Source organism: Chrysemys picta, chromosome 1 (assembly GCF_011386835.1).
Source record: "Chrysemys picta bellii isolate R12L10 chromosome 1, ASM1138683v2, whole genome shotgun sequence".
Taxonomy (NCBI): Eukaryota; Metazoa; Chordata; order Testudines; family Emydidae; genus Chrysemys; species Chrysemys picta.
Genome location: NC_088791.1, coordinates 195,519,219 through 195,539,633, shown reverse-complemented (window position 1 = coordinate 195,539,633; position 20,415 = coordinate 195,519,219). Strand labels below are relative to the sequence as shown.

Here is a 20,415-nt window from a genome sequence, read left to right as displayed (position 1 = left end):
GACTTTATTGGGCTTTGGCTTAGCCCCTAGAAACTGTATTTCTGATCAAGCTATACATTCCTTGGTTAGCTGATAAGACAGTTACAAACTGCAGCCTGAATTCAGCAGACCCCATATGTAGGCCTGCAATAGTGGTGGTGAGTACAGGCAGTCCTTGTGCATGATTTAGCCCTCAAAGTTCATGGTGCATCATAGGGCCATTGACAGATGAGGTTCTGACCAGCTAGTCCAAGACATTTGGAAGAACAAGTTTGAGAGCTTTTCCACTGTGTTTTGTTTTAAAGAGCACTTTATAAAACTACCTATTCTGCTTTTACAGCAGGTTGAATCCAGTGCAATGAGAGCAGAATTTGGCTCATATTTTTGTAACTACTAAAACAAGGGAAATGTCTCTTTCAAAAGCACTTGATCATATTGTTTCCTCCATTTTTTCTCCTTTAGAGAAAGGCAAGCTTAAGTATGACTGGCATGTTATGGCCTACTATCTTATTTTTGGGGGGGGGGGAGGGGAAGAGGGGGAGAAGAGAAGAAAACAAAGGACTCATGGTATTTGCAAAGTCACTCTTATTCCATACCAGGTGATGTTGGGAATGTTTTTCAACATGAGTGGGAGTTATGTACCCTTCACACATGTACCAGTTTGGGGATAGGTTGTAGTGGCTTTTCTACAGAGCATGGAGTTATTCTGGAATAAGTGTGTCCATATTGCACTTTAAAATTCACACTATCTTCATCCAAATTATCAAATGCCAGCTTGAGTTAAAGACTCTTGAAAATATTGTGTTCATCCTTCATCTGGAGAAGTTACATAAATTCTTGTAACTTGAATCAGACATATGTACTGTACTCTCTAGCAGTAAAGGGGGAAGAGTGTCAGCACCAGACTGTTTGAGGAAGGGCATAGAGCCTTATGCAACATGTTCTGTACAGAGCTAAACATCACCACAAAGAGTTATTGCCTGATTCTCCTCCCACAAGAGCTGTACACTGAGGTACCTCAACTCTTTTCAATGGACTTACTTCCAATTTACACTGGTCTGAGAAGAGAATCAGGTCTGTGACTTCAGAAGGTATTTCCACAAAGGACTATAAGAGAGCTAATCAAGATATTTAGGAATTAATAGAAATTAAATTATGCACACCATTTTTTTTCTGTTTAAGATGTTTTAATAAAGATTTGTTTTTTCCTCCCTCTCACTGTACAACACATTTCAATGTACATCAAGCTCAGATAAAAAATAAAGCTTTCTTACAAATTACATTTTTCCAGTGAATCTTTTTTTGGCAGTAAAAAATAGCTGCTACATAAATCCCTCCTGATCTCTGAAAAAGGAGCCACATTTCCAAAAATAGAATTCATATTTTAATCAGATGGGATAAACCAGGGGGGAAAAAAAAGGCTTGTATATAAATTGTTTTTAAAAGGACATGCATAGAAGTGAAAAAACATGCACCATTCATCCATGTTTTCGTTTTCAGTTAGGAGAAACAGGCCCTTTATGCCCCAGACTACATTAATTTCTTGTCAAAATGAACAAAGTTTGCCAGCTACAGTTATGGCAAAATATTCAACCAATACCCTACAGTATAATCATGTACTAGGCATTTTACAGACTGCCTCAAACTGCAAAATGTTCTATGGCCTATTCAAACATGAAACAAATGTTTACATTCTTCCTATTTCAAACGCACATACAATTAGTTTAAATTACATTATACAATATCTGTTAAATAGGAACATTAAAGAACTTCAAGAAACAGCATATAAATATATACAAACTGACTTGAAATGGTGTGATTTTTTCCACTCTCCCTTGAAAGGAAAAAATAATTGCTACACCTAGTTTTGAAACGTAAAACAAAAATGTTTCTGTACCTAACATGTTTGTGTAATAAAATGTACGAGACAAATTTCTCTCTGCGCTTTAAAATAAAGGTTACATAGGTTATTTTTAAAAATGCATATCATGATGTAAGCAACGTGGTTGTTAAGTTTTGAGCTAGAATTCTGATGCATTACTGGTCACTCTCCAACCTTTGGTATTAAAAACAACCCATAATTATATGGCAGTGTAAAAAGCCAAAAAACATTTAACCCTAGAGCACTTTCATGTCTTCAGGTTAGAGCTAGGCACTGTGCCATCTGCCACACTGCTCCAAAGAACTTGGTGCAGCAATACTTGAAGCCATTGCGTCTGATGAAATAAGGCCACTTCTTCCTTCAGCTTTCCCCGATTACAAAACCAGTTCAAGGTCCTTATTTCTTAACAGTTGCACCAATCTGAACAGTCAAAAGACTGACTGCAGATGGGTCCTAGTCACAGTTGAAAATCTTGCAATCTTTGCCAGTTTTGCACGATATTGCAGTGCTCAATCTTCTGTGTCTAGCTGCACTCCCAGCATGGCATGAAGTTCCTCTGCCGTGTACCCCAGCAGATTCTGTAGGTCACATACAAACCGGTACACGTAGCGTTTCCCTGACGTCTTGTGGATGATGTTCTTGTCATAATAATAGCGCAGGCCTCGGCTTAATTTCTCATAGTTCATTTTTGGCTTGTTTTTCCTCCTTCCCCACCGTCGTGCCACCTTCAGCCCCAAAGGGGGAGGAAAAAAGGCAAAAACAAACTAATTAAAGCATACTATCTTGGTTGCTAAATAAGTTTAATTTTTCCATTTACCATCATCTAACCAAGTCATTTTGATGGCTCAAATGCCATCAAATCAATGAGGATACGTGGGTGAGTAAGAGCTGAAGCCTTAATAAAGAAACAATCTCGGATTGAGTTATTGGCCAGACTTTGATTAAAAGGAATAAGACCTAGGGTCTATGAACATGACACCAATAGACAGTGGATGGGTGCATGAGGCACCTTGCCACAAAAGGGGTTTAAAAAAAAAAAAAAAAGCTGTTAATGCAAGAGAAGAGGTTAAGGTGAATTCTTCTCTCTCAAAGAAGAACCACCTCATCTGTGAGAGATTAGTGTAAAGTGAAAGTTGAATTATGTGTAGTCACTTAAGACCATATCCAAAGCTCACTGAAGGCAATGGGAGTCTTTTCATTGACTTCTGTAGGCCTTGGATCAGGCCCCTTAACTGCAGCAGAAAGTGATTCCATCATCCATTAGAGGGTTGGAGTTTATTCTGTTAATGACTAGTTTTAATTTCCAAGTTATCACAGCAGTCATTTGATGCATGTCTAAAAACAGACCTTTGAAGGCCTCAGTATTCTGTGCATCAGCCATGTTTCTCTCAATTCCCAGAGGTTTTTAATCAATTAAATTACTTTCTTTAAACAGTTAAGCGATGCTGTAAGTTAAACTTAAAGGCAGCATGCACAATAAGGCTATAATACACTAAACTTTTACGTACACCTAGGTACTTGACTGATGCTCTTGAAGTCACCCAGACTGCACAGTAAAGCATTTACAGAGGCAGAGACGCCTGATCTTGTAAACACTTTGCCTTGAGGGGTGCCTTTCACTGATGTAGGATCAGGCCCTAGATTTTTATTAAAATCACAATTAGTCACATACCTCATCTGGGTCAGCAAGTTTAAACTCCCATCCATCTCCAGTCCAGCTAATAAATGACTGACAGGATTTGTCTGTTAGTAACTCCAGAAGGAATTGCCACAGTTGTATAGGTCCACTGCCTGTAAAAACCAAGAAGAGTAAAATTATTAACCATAACTAAGGGATATAGTAAGACACATACCATAAGCCTAAGATTTATCTGATATAATTTTAAGATGTTTGGCTGAGGCAAAGAACAACGACTGTTTCTGTAACAGGAATCTGCTGAAGGACACGTTATAATGAACTTTGTCCACTATTTTAATTCAAAGTAGTTATTCGAACCAAGCTTTGCTTCTCCCCCTCCCCCCCCCCCTTCATTCCTTTCTGCTGGCAGCTATATTTAAAATCTTAGGGTCCTAAACTAAAGTCCTTGCCCTGATGAAGCTTTCAGTGATGAGCATTTTTCCTGAGGAAGCACTCTAGGAATGAGTGCTTAGTGGGTGAGTCAGTGCTGGTGAACTCCTTGAACTGAATGAAGGTTTTGTCTGAGTTTCCCTCCTTTTTAGACAGAGGAGTGCTACCAAAAATAGAATGCATTCCAGGTTTTAATACAGTCTGTTTTTTTACTAGAACATTGCATTATTAGTGAAGAAGTCATTCATGAACAAACGATGAGTAAGGAAGCGTGTACCTCTCAACCTCCCTTTATCAAAAATGGACATACACCCACACAAGGGATCAGAAATGTGAGAACAAGAGATATTGTGTGACATCACTTGCCTGTAAAGCCTGCTAGAATTGCTGCTGGTATAACTGGTTTCCCTTGCTCTACAGGATCACTTCTTTCTTGAATGTAATCTTTGAAAGACATTGTAGGTTTGTTCAGACATAGAGACTGGCTACAATCATCTTCAAAACTTTCATAAGAGGGCACACGTTGTACATCCACTAAAGATGATTGGCTGTTCCAAGACTGAAGTTGAGAATCTGTGCTTTCATAACTTTCTGTGCTGCTGTCACTGGATTCATGCTCTCTGGGCTTACCTAAAAAAATTAAATAATGGTTGTTATTCACTTTTTTCTTAACGTGGTTTATACATACAAAAATAGAGTGCATAGAGCCTTAAACTAATAATTAGCAAATGGATAAGGTAAATCTTACCAGAGTTATCTATCAGCAAGTTCAGATTGTTTGTGAAGTCATGGGTCATGGAGCAGTAGTTCACATTGACTGTCTCTAACTGAGCTTTGGGGAACATGGAAAATTCTTGATCTGGGCTGAGGAGATTTGGTCCTGCAAAAGTCTGACATAAGTCACTCAGGAGGCTGGCTTTGGGGTAGCTAGGTATTTGCATACCATAAGGGGCCTGTTCTGTATTAAAACCTAAAGTGGGAAGGAGAGGGAGAAAAAAAAAAGGAATGGATTAGTTATTCACTACAGTCCTTCTCATAAATGTAATACCTTCATGTAAGCAGAACAAAACCAAGTCAACCCTTCCACTGCAACACAGACATACAGTTATGCCACCAAAGAATATTTTTTAGCTGAAAACCTGACTGGGTATGAATGATAGGCTATGTGTCTAATCCAAAGTCTACTGAAGTGAGTTGAAGGACTCCAATTGACTGCACTAGGGTTTGAACCAGGTTCTGTATCACACAACCTGTATCTGCTGTATGATTCACAGATTGCCAGTTGTGCACAGAGCTCTCTGTGGTTTCCCAGAATGACAGAACACATAGTGCTGGGGAGGGGGCGAGGTGGTCCATAGCAGGATTCCTCTCTTGTTAACTGATCAGCAGATTAAGAGAAATGTGCTGAAAATACAACCTCAGACATATAAGCAGTATTTGGGGGTGGGGGTGAGAAAGAGGTCAGGAGAGGGCCACTGGTCCGTGATCTCTCTCCCTATTTACTCCATCTGCCCTCTGAGGCTCCATATTGCATCCACCTTCCTTCTACCAAAAAGGACCAAAATATGACTCCTGCTGGATCCCATCAGTGCTGCTTTTAGATTCAGCCTGGTAACTGTGGTAATGGCCAGTTTGTACTAAACACTTGATTTTTGGCAATTCATGTACCAAAAACAAAATCTGGGCTTTCATAAATTTTCTCCACAAATCAAGACTTTTGATTAACCACAGCTTTCACATAGTCTTCTTTCCTCCTGGTTTTACTGACTCCAAGGATTTGTCTTAAGAAAATATCTAGTCTCATTATTTTCAGTGTTCAAACCAACTTGCAGAATTACAGTGTGTGATATCACATGCAGCATAAAGCCAAGAAAGTGATTTTAAATGTCAAGCAAATCAGGATACCTACTTAATGAGTTGTTATTGACCCAGTGTGGGACTGAGGTACGATGAGAGTTTTCAACATATTGGTTCTGTCTCTTCTCTTGACTGTCTGAAAACAGAACAAATATTCTTTTTACACATCTGACCAGGACATTATGGGGAACTTCAAAGCGACTGGAGGTATTTCTGATGGTTACATGAAGTTAGTCACCTGACATCAAACTTTCAAAGAAATAACTGCTAGTAGGGAAAATGTCATGCCCATGGAATTCTAGTATTTAATCTGTCTAAAAATCTGCAACAAGGCCCTGATCCTGCAAACACTTCAGCAATTGCTTAACTTCATGCACATGCGCAGTCTCATAATTCCCTTGACCTCAATGTGTACTTAAAAGTTTGTAGGATCTGGGCATTAGGTAAGTGTTTTACACACAGGACTAGAACAGTGAAGAGACAAAAAGCAAAACCACCAAAATCCAGCTAGACAAAAGAACACTCAACTTTCAAAGCTGTTTGTTTGACAAATGCTTAAATGAAAGACAGCTTATGGTAACAATGGGAAAAGAAAAAAAAAGTTTCCCCTTTTTCAATAATTATTTTGGCTCTCATTTTATCGGATGATATGGGCGGGCAGATCCCTGCATCCATGTGAAGCCTCTCGACGAAATTTGTGCTCATCCCTCTTTTGTCTCAATGAAAGCACCCTCAAGTCTCTCTGTCACTCCTATATTCATTCACTGACTTATTCCAAAATACTGGTAAAAGTCACTAGTAACATGAATTGACCTAATTTGACTTTTGGTTACATATTTTTTTCAGATTTGAATTATATATTGCATCAGATCTACCCTAATCTCATTTATATGAATGACCATTCCATATAAAACTGCTGCTGAGACAACTGCACAGTCTGGCAGTAATTGACAAGCTAGTGACAACTGATGCGGATTGCTTTTATGCGCTCCAGAAAATGATTTTTTTTAAAGATACCTTTGATAATGTTTAAAGATTTTAAATTCTCAGTTTTTTAGGCAATTACAAAACCACAACTTGGTGAAATACATCACAGTTGTGTTTGACAGAGTTGCTTTGTTAGCCAAAAAGGACTCCTGCTCTGTGATCCTATCTAGTTACCTTTTATCATCTGTTCCAGGTGTTCCCACAGAATGTCGCCTACATAATCAGGAGCTAGCTCCAAGAAACGTTCCTTGCCCAGGCTGCACAAGTCTTGGCCGTTCATGACAAACTGATGAAAGTTCACATTTGCCAAACTAAACTCCCTGGTAGCCCAGAAAAGCCACTGGCAAACCTGCTGTTCAGTCCACAGCCAAGGATCTGCAAATGGGGAGTGGGGGAAGAGAAGAAAAAGAGCATAACATTTAGAGGCAACTCTTGATAGCAGGGCCGGTTTTAGGACCTTTGGGGCCTGATTTGAATACCCGGTGGCGGTCCGAGTCTTCGGCGGCGGGGGGGGTCCGTTCCGCGTCTTCCGCAGCACTGAAGGACCCCCCCGCCACCGAAATGCCACCGAAGACCCCAGAGCGGCCTCCCCTCCCCCCCGCCGCCGAAATGCCGCTAGAGCGGACCGCCACCGGGTGAGCCTAAGACGCGGGGCCCTCTTAGGTGTGGCCACGGGGCCCTCTTACCCGCAGGGCCCGATTCCGGGGCATCGGGGGAATTGGCCTAAAGCCGGCCCTGCTTGATAGTTACATTCATAAGAACCTAAAATAAGTTTAGTTAAAAAGATATTGAGTGAGGGCTCATGTTTAAAAAGTTATCTAGGAGATCTAGTTCTGAAGCTCAAATATCAATGATTTATTCTTAATTTTAAGTCAGTGCTCTAATTTTTCCTTCTATATTCTTTTAATCAGTGGATGAGCTCAGTTTACTTGCTCCTCTCTTATGTTGTCATCTAACCAATCAGCAAAATTTTTGCACTAAAAAGGTTATAAAAAGAAAGCACTTACTGTTCGGGATACCCAGACGACACTGTTCCTTTGCGAAGCCACTGAAAGTAGCTTTTAAGGCCTGACTCATCACAGCCTTACTGCATGGGGTTAAGAGAGGCAATTCACAGCTGTTTGACTCTAAAAGAATGAAGGGGGGGAGGGGAAAAAAAGAGAAATATTAGCATTTAGGCTAATGAACCAGACAGACAATGGAGAATCCACTATGTTACTTAGGCCTTGGCTACACTGGCAATTCACAGCGCTGCACTTGCTGCGCTCAGGGGTGTGAAAAAACACACATCCTGAGCGCAGCGAGTGCAGCGCTGTAAAGTGCCAGTGTAATCAGTGCCTGCAGCGCTGCACGCTCACTCGCAGCACTGCAAGCTATTCCCCTCAGAGAGGTGGAGTACTTGCAGTGCTGTGAGAGAGCTCTCGCAGCGCTGGCGGCGCGACTACACTCGCGTTTCACAGCACTGCCGCGGCAGCACTGTGAATCCGCAAGTGTAGCCAAGGCCTTAAAGAGCAAGCAAAAGAAGCTTCCAACTATAAAATGGGACCAAATATGGCAAGCCTTATTTGTATGTAGTAGGTTAGTTCTATGCCAGCGTTTAAGATTTTGTTGTAGCCAACGATGCAGACTCAGACTGACTTTGGTAGTACGAAATATGCCTTTGTTATGTAGAGTCAATTATCTTTATTAGAAAATAAGAAGACTGCTGCTTCTTCTTTTCCTCCTCTATAATTTGAGAATCAGGTGACCGCTTGTCAACTCCAGATACTTAGTTCTCAAGCTCAGTGCAGGGTAACGGGCAGGGTAGCAGTGAGGAGTAGGCTTGTGGGTACATTTACCACTGCACTAGATTGAATGTCAAACCCACTCATGCACAGATCAGTCAACTGAATTTGTGGTGTTGTCATGCCTTATTCAATGATTAGACTGTAAAATGTGTTTGGTCACAAGCTAGTTCCCAATGCCAAATTTATGTAACTGGCTGATGATCATGGTACTGAATTTTATGCAGCCATAAATTGTTATAAATTCATAATCTAGATAATCAACTCCTTAGTTAATGCTGCAACCAACTTCCATTCAAAGGAATAATTTAGCCCCCATCCTATCTTCTTTATTAGAAAGATTTGGCATGAAAATGTCCAGACTTCTTCTGGAGGTAAAGAGCATTTTCAAGAAAGGTTTGAAGAAAATTAGTCAATTTGTTTTTGCATTACATGTCATTAAAAAAAAAGTTAACTGGATTTGATATTCTGACTGGTGTCTAACATTTCCTCGGGTTCCCTCTAGCTTGGAACCAGGTTGTCACTACCTCTTCAAACTTTTAACTTTCCACAGATCTCTTTGAAAACAAGTGCACAGATTGTGGTTGACAAAGTTAAGTTGCACTCATGTTATTAATAAATCGCTACATCTAATAATGTTAGTGTCACAGGGAGAGTGTGCATACACGTGTGATAAACTGTCAGGCTTTAGGACTGTGCATGAATCTGCAAAGCTAATCTAGCTATCTATGGCCTGCATTGAGCTTCACATGAGCAAGCAGGTCCCTCTGCACACATGTGGAGCTCATTGCAAGGTTGAATAAAAACTTGGGTGCAACACCCATCACCACTGTATCTGAGTAGCTTGGGAATAAGCCAGTCAGAGAGATCTGAGGTGAAGATAAATGGAGATCTTTTAGTGATTACAGTCCTGCTACAAGGATTTCAATGTGTTACTTAAGCAAAGTTTCTAAAGCTGCAAAATAAACCTGAGGGAAAAGGGGACCAAGGACCTTGCAGAGTTCTACATTTATACAAGTTCAGCAGGACTAAATAGAGCTCTAATATTCTGTCTTGACCCATTTTAAAAATACACCAACTTGAGTTATAGAAATGAACAAATAAAGGTAGGTAAAGATTATTAGTAATGTTAGTCTTAAAGATACACATATCCAAAGACCTCTTTAATTCTGCTCCAGTATGCCTAACTGGCCTTCTACAGACAACAGATCCTCTTATATTCACACACCCTACTTCAGTGTAGGTTTTCAGTAAGGGAAGCTGTAAGCTAGCAACAGAACTACTCATGTGAATCAACTTAAGAATGTATGTAAATGTCTGCAGGACTGAAGCCTTAACCTAATATTTAAAAAAGTCTTCTTTATTATTAGAGACTTATTGTTGCGCATAGTAGGTAACAGTGACAGAAACCTAGTGAGAGAACCCAGCACTTCCTATTTTGACTGATGTGGGTGATCAAACTAAAACACAAAACAAACAATATTTACCATAAGAAATTGAATCAAACCCTGTTGGTACTTCTTGAAGGGTTTGATCTTCATTTAATGAGGGAAAATATCCTGCAAACAAAGAGTTTGTGACATCAAAGCCGTCAAATGCTGGTTGATGCTGCAAAACAGTTTAAGAAAAAGAATATTCAGTGTAAGTATTCTGCTAGAGCACTGCTAACAGCAACTGCAAAGAGGACGGGTTAAGTTAGTATCTGGAGATTATGTACATACAGTCTAATAATTATTAATGCAATGTTAAGGGTTGTATGGTTAAAATAAAATTAAGGTTCCAACAGCAGTTGTAACTTTCTTGTGTGGCACATTCCGTATGTCCTATGGTAAACATTTTTTTTTTTTTTTTGTTAAAACAACATGAACAGTGGAATACTAAGCTACACATTATACAAAATAAGCTAATGCTATATTTATATACTGCAGATGAACTAATGTTTATGTTTCCTGTCCTTCTGGGCCAGACCCACAGATGGTGTAAATCAGAATAGATCACTGACTTCATTGGAGCTAAACTGGCTTACATAATCTGAGGATCTGGCCTTCTGATTTTTGACTGTGCAACTCTGATACACTAAAATGCCAAAGAGCTGTGTTTAATCTTTTCAAAGACAATGCTGCCTGTATTAAATTGTTAGAAGTTAAATCACCCCAATTAGGCTTTTATGGTTCTACCTCCATAGAGGTGAGAGGATCAAGTTCCCAGATGACTGGTTATTGCCTGGAGGCAGCGTTCTGCAAGACTGTGTTCGAAAAGCAGGCTGCTTTACAGTGTGTGTTTACAGTGTAACAGCTGCATCTGTAATTCAAAGATACTAGACTATTTTAAACTTGAGGAGATACAACGAAAACTACAAACTTTAGTTATAGTAGGCACAACTAGCAGCTATTTTAACCTTTTCTATAACTGAAGTTTTATTCTAAACAGGTTTGTATCTAAATTTTAACTGATTGCTAAATTGTAAAGAGAGATTAGTATCATTTTTAGTCTTGTAATAGACTGCTAATGATAATGACTTCCTTTAAGTGCTAATTATTATACTAGAAGGACCAGTGAATTATAACAAAATAATTGCCAATGTGAAGATCCAAGTAGGTTTACTTACATTTTTGGAAATATTTAATCTGAACCACATTACTGCAAGACTGTTTTACATGATTGATGAAGTAGAGTCTTTTCTTGGGTTTATTTTATTTTGTGGTTTAGGTTACCTGATTGTACCAACTACTGCATTTCACAAAAAGCAGCTTGTTAATCCTCAGCAGTCTCTAATGAGCCTTTGCTAGTTTAAACAAACGAACAAGAATAAGCAGGACTGGCTAGAACAGAATGTTTGAGGGGAAAAAGGAGAGTGATTTCTGATGAGCTAATAGTCACTTCTATTAAAGATTGCAAATATTTGTAGAAAATCTTGTCTATCATTCAAATTCTGAAGTGCTCTAGTTGGGAGGTGCTGTGTACATGCAACGTTATTACTGAATCTCCCAGGCCACCTGCACCCCTTCTTAGTAAATATGTCTAAAAGTTACAAGCTTTTTCTACAAAAGTGAGCTGAATACGTTTATACTTAACATGCCAACTAGTCATGAAAAAGACTTGTAGCAACAGGCAGAGGCTATCACTAGAAATTCCCATTGATGAGATTTAAGAACAAAAAATGCCACACGCCAAACCTGTGGCTACAATATTTGGAAAGCTACAGAACACAGCAGTGATACCCATATGAGAGCATCTGCAGTAAAGGGGAGCCAGAGACTAAGGAAACACATACAATATCTGTTGATGGTTCCTATTTGCTTAGGCATCCACTTAAATGTTAATGTCAAGGTACAAATTTCTGTTGAGAATAAGCTAATGCTCCTCAGCATAACACAGATTTGCTCTCAATTGACTGTACTAACTTAAATTGTTTTTGCAGAATAGCATATAAAGTATCTGGTCTTTCCCTGAATTCACCATGGTTCCTTTCTGGAGTTTTCAGCTTCTCTATTTTGGTGTATGGTGCTATTTTTGTTTTGTAAACTGGCAGGGCAGAAATTCAAGACAGAGACTTTGGCTTGTCTGTAGTATTGAGGCTGGTTTTTATACCAAGTTGCTATGCATTTCAGTATGTAATTCATGGCAGCCTATGATCCACAGAAGGAAGAGGCTGGCATGAAGAAAAATCTAAAAGTCTTCCTTCTAATGGCTAATGTAGTCCAAAAATACACTGAGCTGACCAGCAGACTTAAAGTAATATTGTTCATACTAATTAAGACTGTTCATGTACATATGGTAGCAATAAGAAAAGTCAGAGTAAAGATACTTGAAAGATGTGTTATCTGTGAAATAGTTAATAAAACCAGCTGGTCTGTTACTAAAAATGCTTTAAATGTGAATAGATAATAGTTCTGATTCACCATTTGTATCTAGAGAAAAGGCCAAGTTCTTTCAACATAATCTGGAAACTCCTGTATTTTGTGTAACTAAGTGACCCTTACAGTGACTCACTGGAAAAAAAGCAGTAGTATATGAATGAGTAGAAAGCATACTGTACCCTAGTCTCAAGTTTCATAAATGAGAAATGTATTAGTTAATGTTTGAACATTGCTCTGAATAGGTAATAAAACCCCATATGGGATAACTCCTGCTAACTTTACTCAGTGTTTTAAAAAAAGGCAAGCAAGCATTATGTGGTTTCATGGCAGTTATGTATAAATTTAGTAATACAGTGCAAAACTTGAAGCAAATCCAAAAAAATTGGAAACAACTATGCAGTGGTGGAATAGAGTTTTAAGGGCTGACATAAGATTGCGACAAATTTTAATCTATCTCCAATTTCCTTTGTGCCTGGCATAACTCCTGCATGGGAGAGCACTCAATTCAAAAATTTCACGTAAAGCTTCCTATTATGCTCTATGAAATGAATATTTGGTTGGTTAGCAAAACAAATTATATAAGCAAGTTAGGGGGAAAACAAAACAAAACAAAACAAAACAAAACAAAACAAAAACACACATTTGCAACTGACTTTAAATGAGACTAATATCATCTCTGAAACACTTGCATTTCTCATAGCTTTCTAGGCCAAAAAGTTTGACAGGTCTTTATTCAATTTGTCTTGATCACCACAATACAAGTGACCAATGCTGGCTATAGACCTTTCATGAATAATTACAAAAAATAATTAGCTACATGGATGCCCTTGCAGTTACAAAAATGAAATATTTTAAATTCTGTTTTTTCTAACCTGTCCTTGATCTGTAGGTATCTTTCAAAGCAAGTCAAGACATTTGAACAACTGTTTCTTACAAATGAAACTGAATAGTTTTCATGCATTTTACTCTACATTTTCATTTGGTAAATTTTCACATAACCACAGAGAACTTAGTTTTCCTCATACTAGACTAATGCTTTTATATACACTGACAGCCTTGCATGAAGTTAAATCTACAAAGACCATATCTAGGACCCAATTCTGCTGCCCTTACTTACACAATTCTGATTGATTGGAATGGATTGGAAATCAGAATCTGACTTTTCATCTTGCTTTCCAATCTTTAGGATGGGTTTGTCAAATGTATATTTTCCTCTTTAAACAGGGTGCTTTAAATGGCTAGGTATAAAGTGCTTGCTCCTTATCTTATAGAAGTAAGTGTCAACAAGAAGGAATCCAAATGTAATTAGCTTAGTCTCTCCTCAGCATGCATATGCATGTCTCTCACTAACATGAGAAATGTGTGCATGGAGTGGGAGATTAGGCCACTTGTTTTTAGCATCTCTCCTCGGAAAACTCACCTTGAGCATTCCTCTGTAGATGTTAGATACAGGAGCTACCTGATCCATGTTCTTGATTCCAAAGTCACTCATCTGAAATGAAAACAGAATGTATGAAAAACTTGTTCTTGCAGAAGGTAAGAGTTCATTAAAAAAAGCACCTTATCTACTCTATTGTAGAACATAAACTTGTAATACAACAAAATGCTTCATTCAGAGAATCGTCTGACAAGGCAATAATAAGAAAGCTTTCATCTTGAGTACTATGTCCTCAACACCAGGCGTGATTTACATGTTTTGAATTGGGATGAACTCCATCAAAATCATTAACATTAAAATGGTATGAGACATGTATATGTGAGAAGGATCAAGCTCTTAGTATACAAGTTTAAAGACTTCCTAGTGCCTAAGTTTGTTGAATTTAAGTTTACAAGCCTTTAGAAATTCTTTGCTTGCCAAGTATTTATTGCTTATCCATAGGTATCTTCAAGTTTTGGTCCCACCGCTTTAAGTGTTCATGCTTTGACTTTTTGAATTTTGACTTTGTTTACTGGATTTTTACTAAACACCCACCCATAAATGACTTACGACTATCTCTTTCCAACAAGGGGTGTGGGGCTGCATGTAAGATTTAGTGATTCCTCTTTGTTTTCACTCAAAATATTTTGGAACTAAATCTTGGTCATATGTATTTTGGGACAATCCAGAGTACACACAATCAAGTACTGAATACAGGTTGTTTATAATGTGAATTATTAGCCTGAGAAAATGTAGCTTCTGATAGATGGATACAAGTTTCAGTTATTTACTCTTTGACAAACAGTTAAATAAACAGTATTTGGAGACTAAGCAAAATAAGCAACAACCCATTATGAGCAGATGTAATTTCACAACACTACAGGGTTAGGTACTTTGGACACATTAGAAAGAACATGCAGTGAGACGAATCTCTGAAAAAGCTGACTGTGTCTGGATGGTAGATGTTCTAACTCTATTACCCCATTTTACATTCTCTCCCCTTTTATGGAAATCGCAACAGTCTATTCCAAAGACTGATCCGATTATTTATTAAAGAAAATATCCCTAAAGTGTTACACTACCGTTTTGCACACTCACAACTTAAAATGTAACCAAGTTTGGTAAAAATATTTGTTTGGAGATCAACTGTCTGCCAAGTTTCTGCCTAAAATATCTTACTACAGTTATAAACTTAACATCTTAAGAGGGTTTGTAATATAATGGGACTGATAACAGACTTGCCTGCAGTAGCATAAAAATACTATCCTGTGGCCTATAATACAATGAACAGAATCGTGTGTGATTTTATGACTAGTTCTAAGTCTATGTTTGACAAAATAGTGAAATATTCATAGTAGCTCACTTAGCAAGGGAGGCTCAAACAGAAGACAGGAACGGAGGCTTATGGGCCTTGCTCTGGCTTATCATAAGGACAAACCACACTGAACATAAATACTTTATCAGAATCCACTGAGACACTGTTCATTTAAAACTTTTCCTTTCACTTTGTCTTAGCACAATGCTGGCTTCTCCACCCTCACAGAAAGTGTATAGAAATCAGTATTAGTCCGTAAATGCCATATCAGGAAAAGGTCAGCCCCACCATTCCCACATCAAAGCTGTAGTTATTAGAAAACTAAATTCTTTCTGCCCCTCTTAGTTACTTCTATATACATGTGTAAAATAATAATAATAATAATAAAAAAATATCAAGAACTCAAAAGAAACTAAGCAAAACAAATACAGCTTGCTGAAATGATACACATCCAAAGTATCTATATAAATAAACCAATAAAATCAGCCTCTTTCTCTTCTCCTTTCTCTGATCACTTAAAATCCTAAATATTTAAACTTAAAGGCTCATTTTGGTTTGTGTCAACTGTTCTTCCACATACAAAACTCGACTGAAAATAGAAAACTGCATTTGAGGCACAATAGTCAGGTAGACTCCACATAAATATGGAAAATGCTAATTGGTGTGATTTTGTGGAAATGAGAACACAAAATATCCCATCTCTATTATGAATGTGTTGGTAATGAATAGCCATCTCTATACTGTTCAGGTCATAAATTCACTCATCAAGTGTCCCCCATCCCTTCCCTGAAGATATTACAATTTTAAATTAACAGCTTATCCTGCTAATCCTGTTGTTGCTCCTTTTCACAGTATAATGAATTTCTAAAGCTTTTTTTAGTCTCTACGTTACTACTCTTTATATTTTAATGGTCTCTAGCTATGAGCCTCAACTTCTAGAGAATAGCTGCAATGTGTGATGCAGAAATGCTTCTGTATATGTTTTCAATAACCTTAATTTTTGGCCCATTGTTTATTGTGATTAGTCTGAAGATTTCAGGTGAAATCCTGGCCCCATTGCAGTCAACTGTAATCTTGCCAATGACTTCAAGAGGACCAGGATTTTACCTGTCATTTTTTTTATTTGTCTCAGTAAGTGTTCACAATACTAGTAGTATTTTATTAAAATAATAGTATCACAGGCATTTCTTCCAGTATATTAAACTAGTCACTATTTCTCTATGCCAGTCTACTCACTTGCTATTTCAAGCACAATCACTTTTGCTTTTTGTCAGTATTGTATGTTTTGAAGGCAACTGGAAATAGATACTGTAGCACACAATTATGTGCCAAAATCCTCAATATTTATTTTCCTTTGATCAAATTCTTCAGGTACAATTTGTATGACAAATGAAAGGATTATTCATAGTGTTACCAGTTTGGGTGATCTACCAATGTTTCCAGCTCTGTTATAGGGAACTCACTAGCATACTGGAAAATAAACTGGGCTGAGTGTGCGATACAGATCTTTGCAATAGAGAGACTTAAAGTTGGAGTATTTCATTGGGATAGTGAATGTTGTTGTTTTAAGTTCTTAAAAAGGCACAATGGCTCAATGTGATTGGGCCTCACTACCCACTCCTTCACTAAACACTGACAACTAATTCCTTGGCTACAATGAGCCTAACTATCAGAACACCTTTGTCAACAACACCTGTGCATGGCTGAGAGTGGGTGAACCTAAACACACTCAACAGGATCAAGCAATTAACTAATACTTCTGAATGCTGGTCAACTTCTTTCAGCAATAATCAGGTACTTCCTTTACCTAGAGTAAGCCTGTACCTATTCAAAAGAAAAACTAAATCAGTGTTAATATTTGAGACCTAACTAATTAAGCAGCTAGTCTTCATAGGCTAGATCCATCAGTTCTTCCCAAGCAACACTCCATCTGACTTCAAAGTGTTTTTATAATGGGCTTAAAAACAACAAACAACAACACCACCACCACCCCCCCTAAAACCACACACCCAAGAAAGCTCTTAATTTCTAAGTTTAACTATTAGATTCCAGTTAGTAGTGATACTGCCTTAAATACATGATAGATGACTTGTCACGCAGTTGGCACACTTGCCCATAAAAAAGTAAGGCGTAGAAATCATGCCACTAGACCTTAAAAAACAAACAAACAAAAAAACCACAACCTTTAAAACTAAAATAATAAAATAATAATAATAAACCAAAACTTCTGAGGTATCTGCCTACCAACTCTTTGCCCTCAACACTCAGTCACATCCAAAGGACTTCGGTGAGTTCCAATGTTTAACTTACTGCTCAAACGTCCAGAGCATCAGAAACAATTTATAAAACAACTTTGAAGTATGTGCCACCTTCTTCCTACCACACTAGTAGAATAAAGGAGATCATCATAACCCAGCTATAGATTCCAAGAACTCACAATTCAGTGCAAGACCAGCCTGGCTAAAAGAACTGCTAAATATCTCTGACACCGGCAAGGCTGGGAAGAACCTCCCTGTAAGGTGGGAAACCTTCAAAAAAAAATTCGATTTCCCCTCTCCGCTTGCCTCCAAATCGGCTCTCTCCCCTACTTAACCGGTGTCACCTGACTCGCCAATCTAAAATATAGCGATTCCCTTTGGGGCTTGTTTCTCGCTCCAAACCTAGGGAGGGGGGCAGCAGCGGGGCTAGCTGAGGGAGCCGGGGGGCGAGGAAGGGTCGTTCCGCGCACAGGGCACTGCCCGCGCCGGAGTTCGAGGCACCTTCCTTCCTCCCTCCCGCAAAGTTTGGGTGCAGCTGCCCCGGGGCAGATCCCGAGCCCGCTGCGGTCCGGCGGTAACTCCAGGGGCGGCGGCCGAAGCTGGGGCTGTTCGGCTCTCGCTCCCAGCGGCTCCACACCCCATCGCTGGCAGACGCAGCGCAAGAGCGGGCAGCTTGAGACAAGAGGCACAGCGGAGCCACACGGCTGCCAAGCGCCCCCTTCAACGCCACCAGTCCCCTCCCCCTTCAAATCCATCGCACCCCCGTCCCCAGGGCCGCCCGGCTGAACCCTGCGCCTTACCTGGGCCGCCCGGAGCCGAGGTCCCGCAGGGAAGCTCTCCAAACCCAGCGCTCGCTCGCTCGCTCCTGCTGCTCCCTCCTCCAAACGCCGCTGCCTCGTCTGGAGCCGAAATCGCTTTTGCGTGGTCAAGCCAGCCGCCCCCGCACTGAGCAGAGGGCTCGGCCGAGCAGGAGGCGCGCGGTCGCAGGCGTGGTGCGGTGCGGTGCGTGGGCGCTGCCAGTGCCCGCCAGTGCCGGTGTCTCCGAGTGCGCCGCGCTCCGCTCTGTGCCCTCCTCCGAGCCTTTCGCTGGCTCTTCAGCGGGCAGGAGAAGAGGGCGGAGCTCGCCTCCCTGCGGGCCCAGCCTCCCCGGCTTACATGAGGAGGCGGAAGAGCCGCTTCCTTTTCTTATCGCGGTTGTTGTCCTTTCGAGTCTGTCTGGGCTGCCAAGCAAACAGCCGCCACCCCCTCCCCCGCCGGGGTGTGAAGGGAGCCTGGGCTGGGGCTTTCACGGGCCCCCGCCTCTCTCCTCCGTCTGTTTGTTGTTTTCTTCCCTGAAGGGAGGGGGCCGGCCTGCCTTTGAGGAGTTTACATCACAAAAGAAGAGAGAGGGGGAAGAAATACCTGTATCCTCTGAGAGAGATGGGTGTGATTCTCTCCAAGAGTCCTCGGGAATTCTTCATCACGGATGATTTTTCTTTTTTAACCCAGAGTGGATGTTTTTCTAAAAGCTCTGCTCCAGGCATTATTCGGGGGGCGTTCTGTGGCCCCTGTTATACAGGAGGTCAGACTAGATCAGTGATTTTCAACCAGTGCTTAATTTGTAATGAAAGAGGTGCCCAGGCTTACGCACTTAGGTGCTGGGGCTCAAACAATTTTTTTTTTATAATCATAACTGATGCAGCAAGCCCAAAGGTGCCAGGCTATGAATTTCCAAGCCTAAAGGTGCCAGGGCTCAACCCTGACACAAATTAAGTGTTGTTTTCAACCTTTTTTTCATTTGTGTATCCCTAAAAATTGTGAATGGAGGTGTGGACCCTTTTGAAAATATTAGACATGGCCCACGGACCCCTGAGGAATGTAACAGCTGTTCTATGGCAACGACAGCCTTATGCGGACCCCTTACACATAGTCTGCGGACCTCCAGGCGTTGAAAACCCCTGGGCTAGGTGATCATCCTGGTCAAGCCTGGCCTTGGAATCTGTGAAGCTAAGAACATCACAAGCATATAAAATATTTAGTTTTTAATTGAACCAAATGATGTATCTACACTGTTGTAAGATGAGGTGTGTCAGGCTCTTGGGCACAGAGGAACATGAAAATAGTTCTTCAAGTCTGCCTTCCAGCCTGGACAGTATTGAGTGCCATGGTAGAGGATGTATCATGTTAAACTGATACTGGGTTTCCCCAGGGCCACTGTAACCTATGTAAATGGCTTTGTTGGGTATTTTCCATTTATCACTGTAGATACTTCTAAGGATGCAAAAGCACAAATGTTGTCATTCATTCCAAGCGCTCCATGCCTGTTCGTTATTTTTTATGGGGAAGTGGCCATGCCAAATGTTAAATTATGGGATTGATGCAGGAATTTCTGGATGAAATTTTATGGCAAAAGATCATGGTCATAATGGCCCCTTCTGCCCTTAAAATGTATGAATCTTCCAGAACTGAGTACCTTTCATTGAAACACTTCTTGCTAGCAGCTTGATAGCAGATCACAGCTGCTGTAGAAAGGTTTCAGAGTGGTAGCCGTGTTCGTCTGTATCAGCAAAAAGAACAAGGAGTACTTGTGGCATCTTAGGCCAGGTCTACACTACCCCCCTAATTCGAACTAAGGTACGCAACTTCAGCTACGTGAATAATGTAGCTGAAGTTCGAAGTACCTTAGTTCGAACTTACCTTGGTCCACACTCGGCAGGCAGGCTCCCCCGTCGACTCCGCGGTACTCCTCTCGCCGAGCTGGAGTACCGCAGTCGACGGCGAGCACTTCCGGGTTCGACTTATCGCGTCCAGACTAGACGTGATAAGTCGAACCCAGCAGTTCGATCGCTCGCCGTCGAACTAGCGGGTAAGTGTAGCCAAGGCCTTAGAGACTAACAAATTTATTTAGGCATAAGCTTTCATGGGCTAAAACCCACTTCATCGGATGCATGCAGTGGAAAATACAGTAGGAAGATATATATACACAGAGAAAGCTTATGCCCAAATAAATTTGTTAGTCTCTAAGGTGC

General features: G+C 40.2%; 1 protein-coding gene across 2 annotated transcripts; it reads right to left on the bottom strand.

Annotated features, from left to right (window-relative positions):
- Window positions 1–1,144: 1,144 nt before the first annotated feature.
- On the bottom strand, window positions 1,145–18,707 carry ETS2 (ETS proto-oncogene 2, transcription factor). 2 transcript variants are annotated; one of them, XM_005304437.5, is made up of 10 exons: window positions 18,208–18,707; window positions 13,838–13,909; window positions 10,045–10,165; window positions 7,781–7,900; window positions 6,948–7,148; window positions 5,839–5,922; window positions 4,678–4,899; window positions 4,296–4,559; window positions 3,534–3,652; window positions 1,145–2,586 (listed from the first exon to the last, which is right to left on the bottom strand). In XM_005304437.5, the coding sequence occupies exons 2-10, from the start codon at window positions 13,907–13,909 to the stop codon at window positions 2,371–2,373; spliced, it is 1,419 nt and encodes a 472-aa protein (XP_005304494.2). In that variant the 5' UTR covers window positions 18,208–18,707; the 3' UTR covers window positions 1,145–2,370. The 2 variants fall into 2 exon arrangements, with proteins under 2 accessions (XP_005304494.2, XP_065433534.1); XM_065577462.1 differs by having other exon boundaries at window positions 3,534–3,648; window positions 4,292–4,559; window positions 18,208–18,471.
- Between the last annotated feature and the right edge of the window lie 1,708 nt (window positions 18,708–20,415).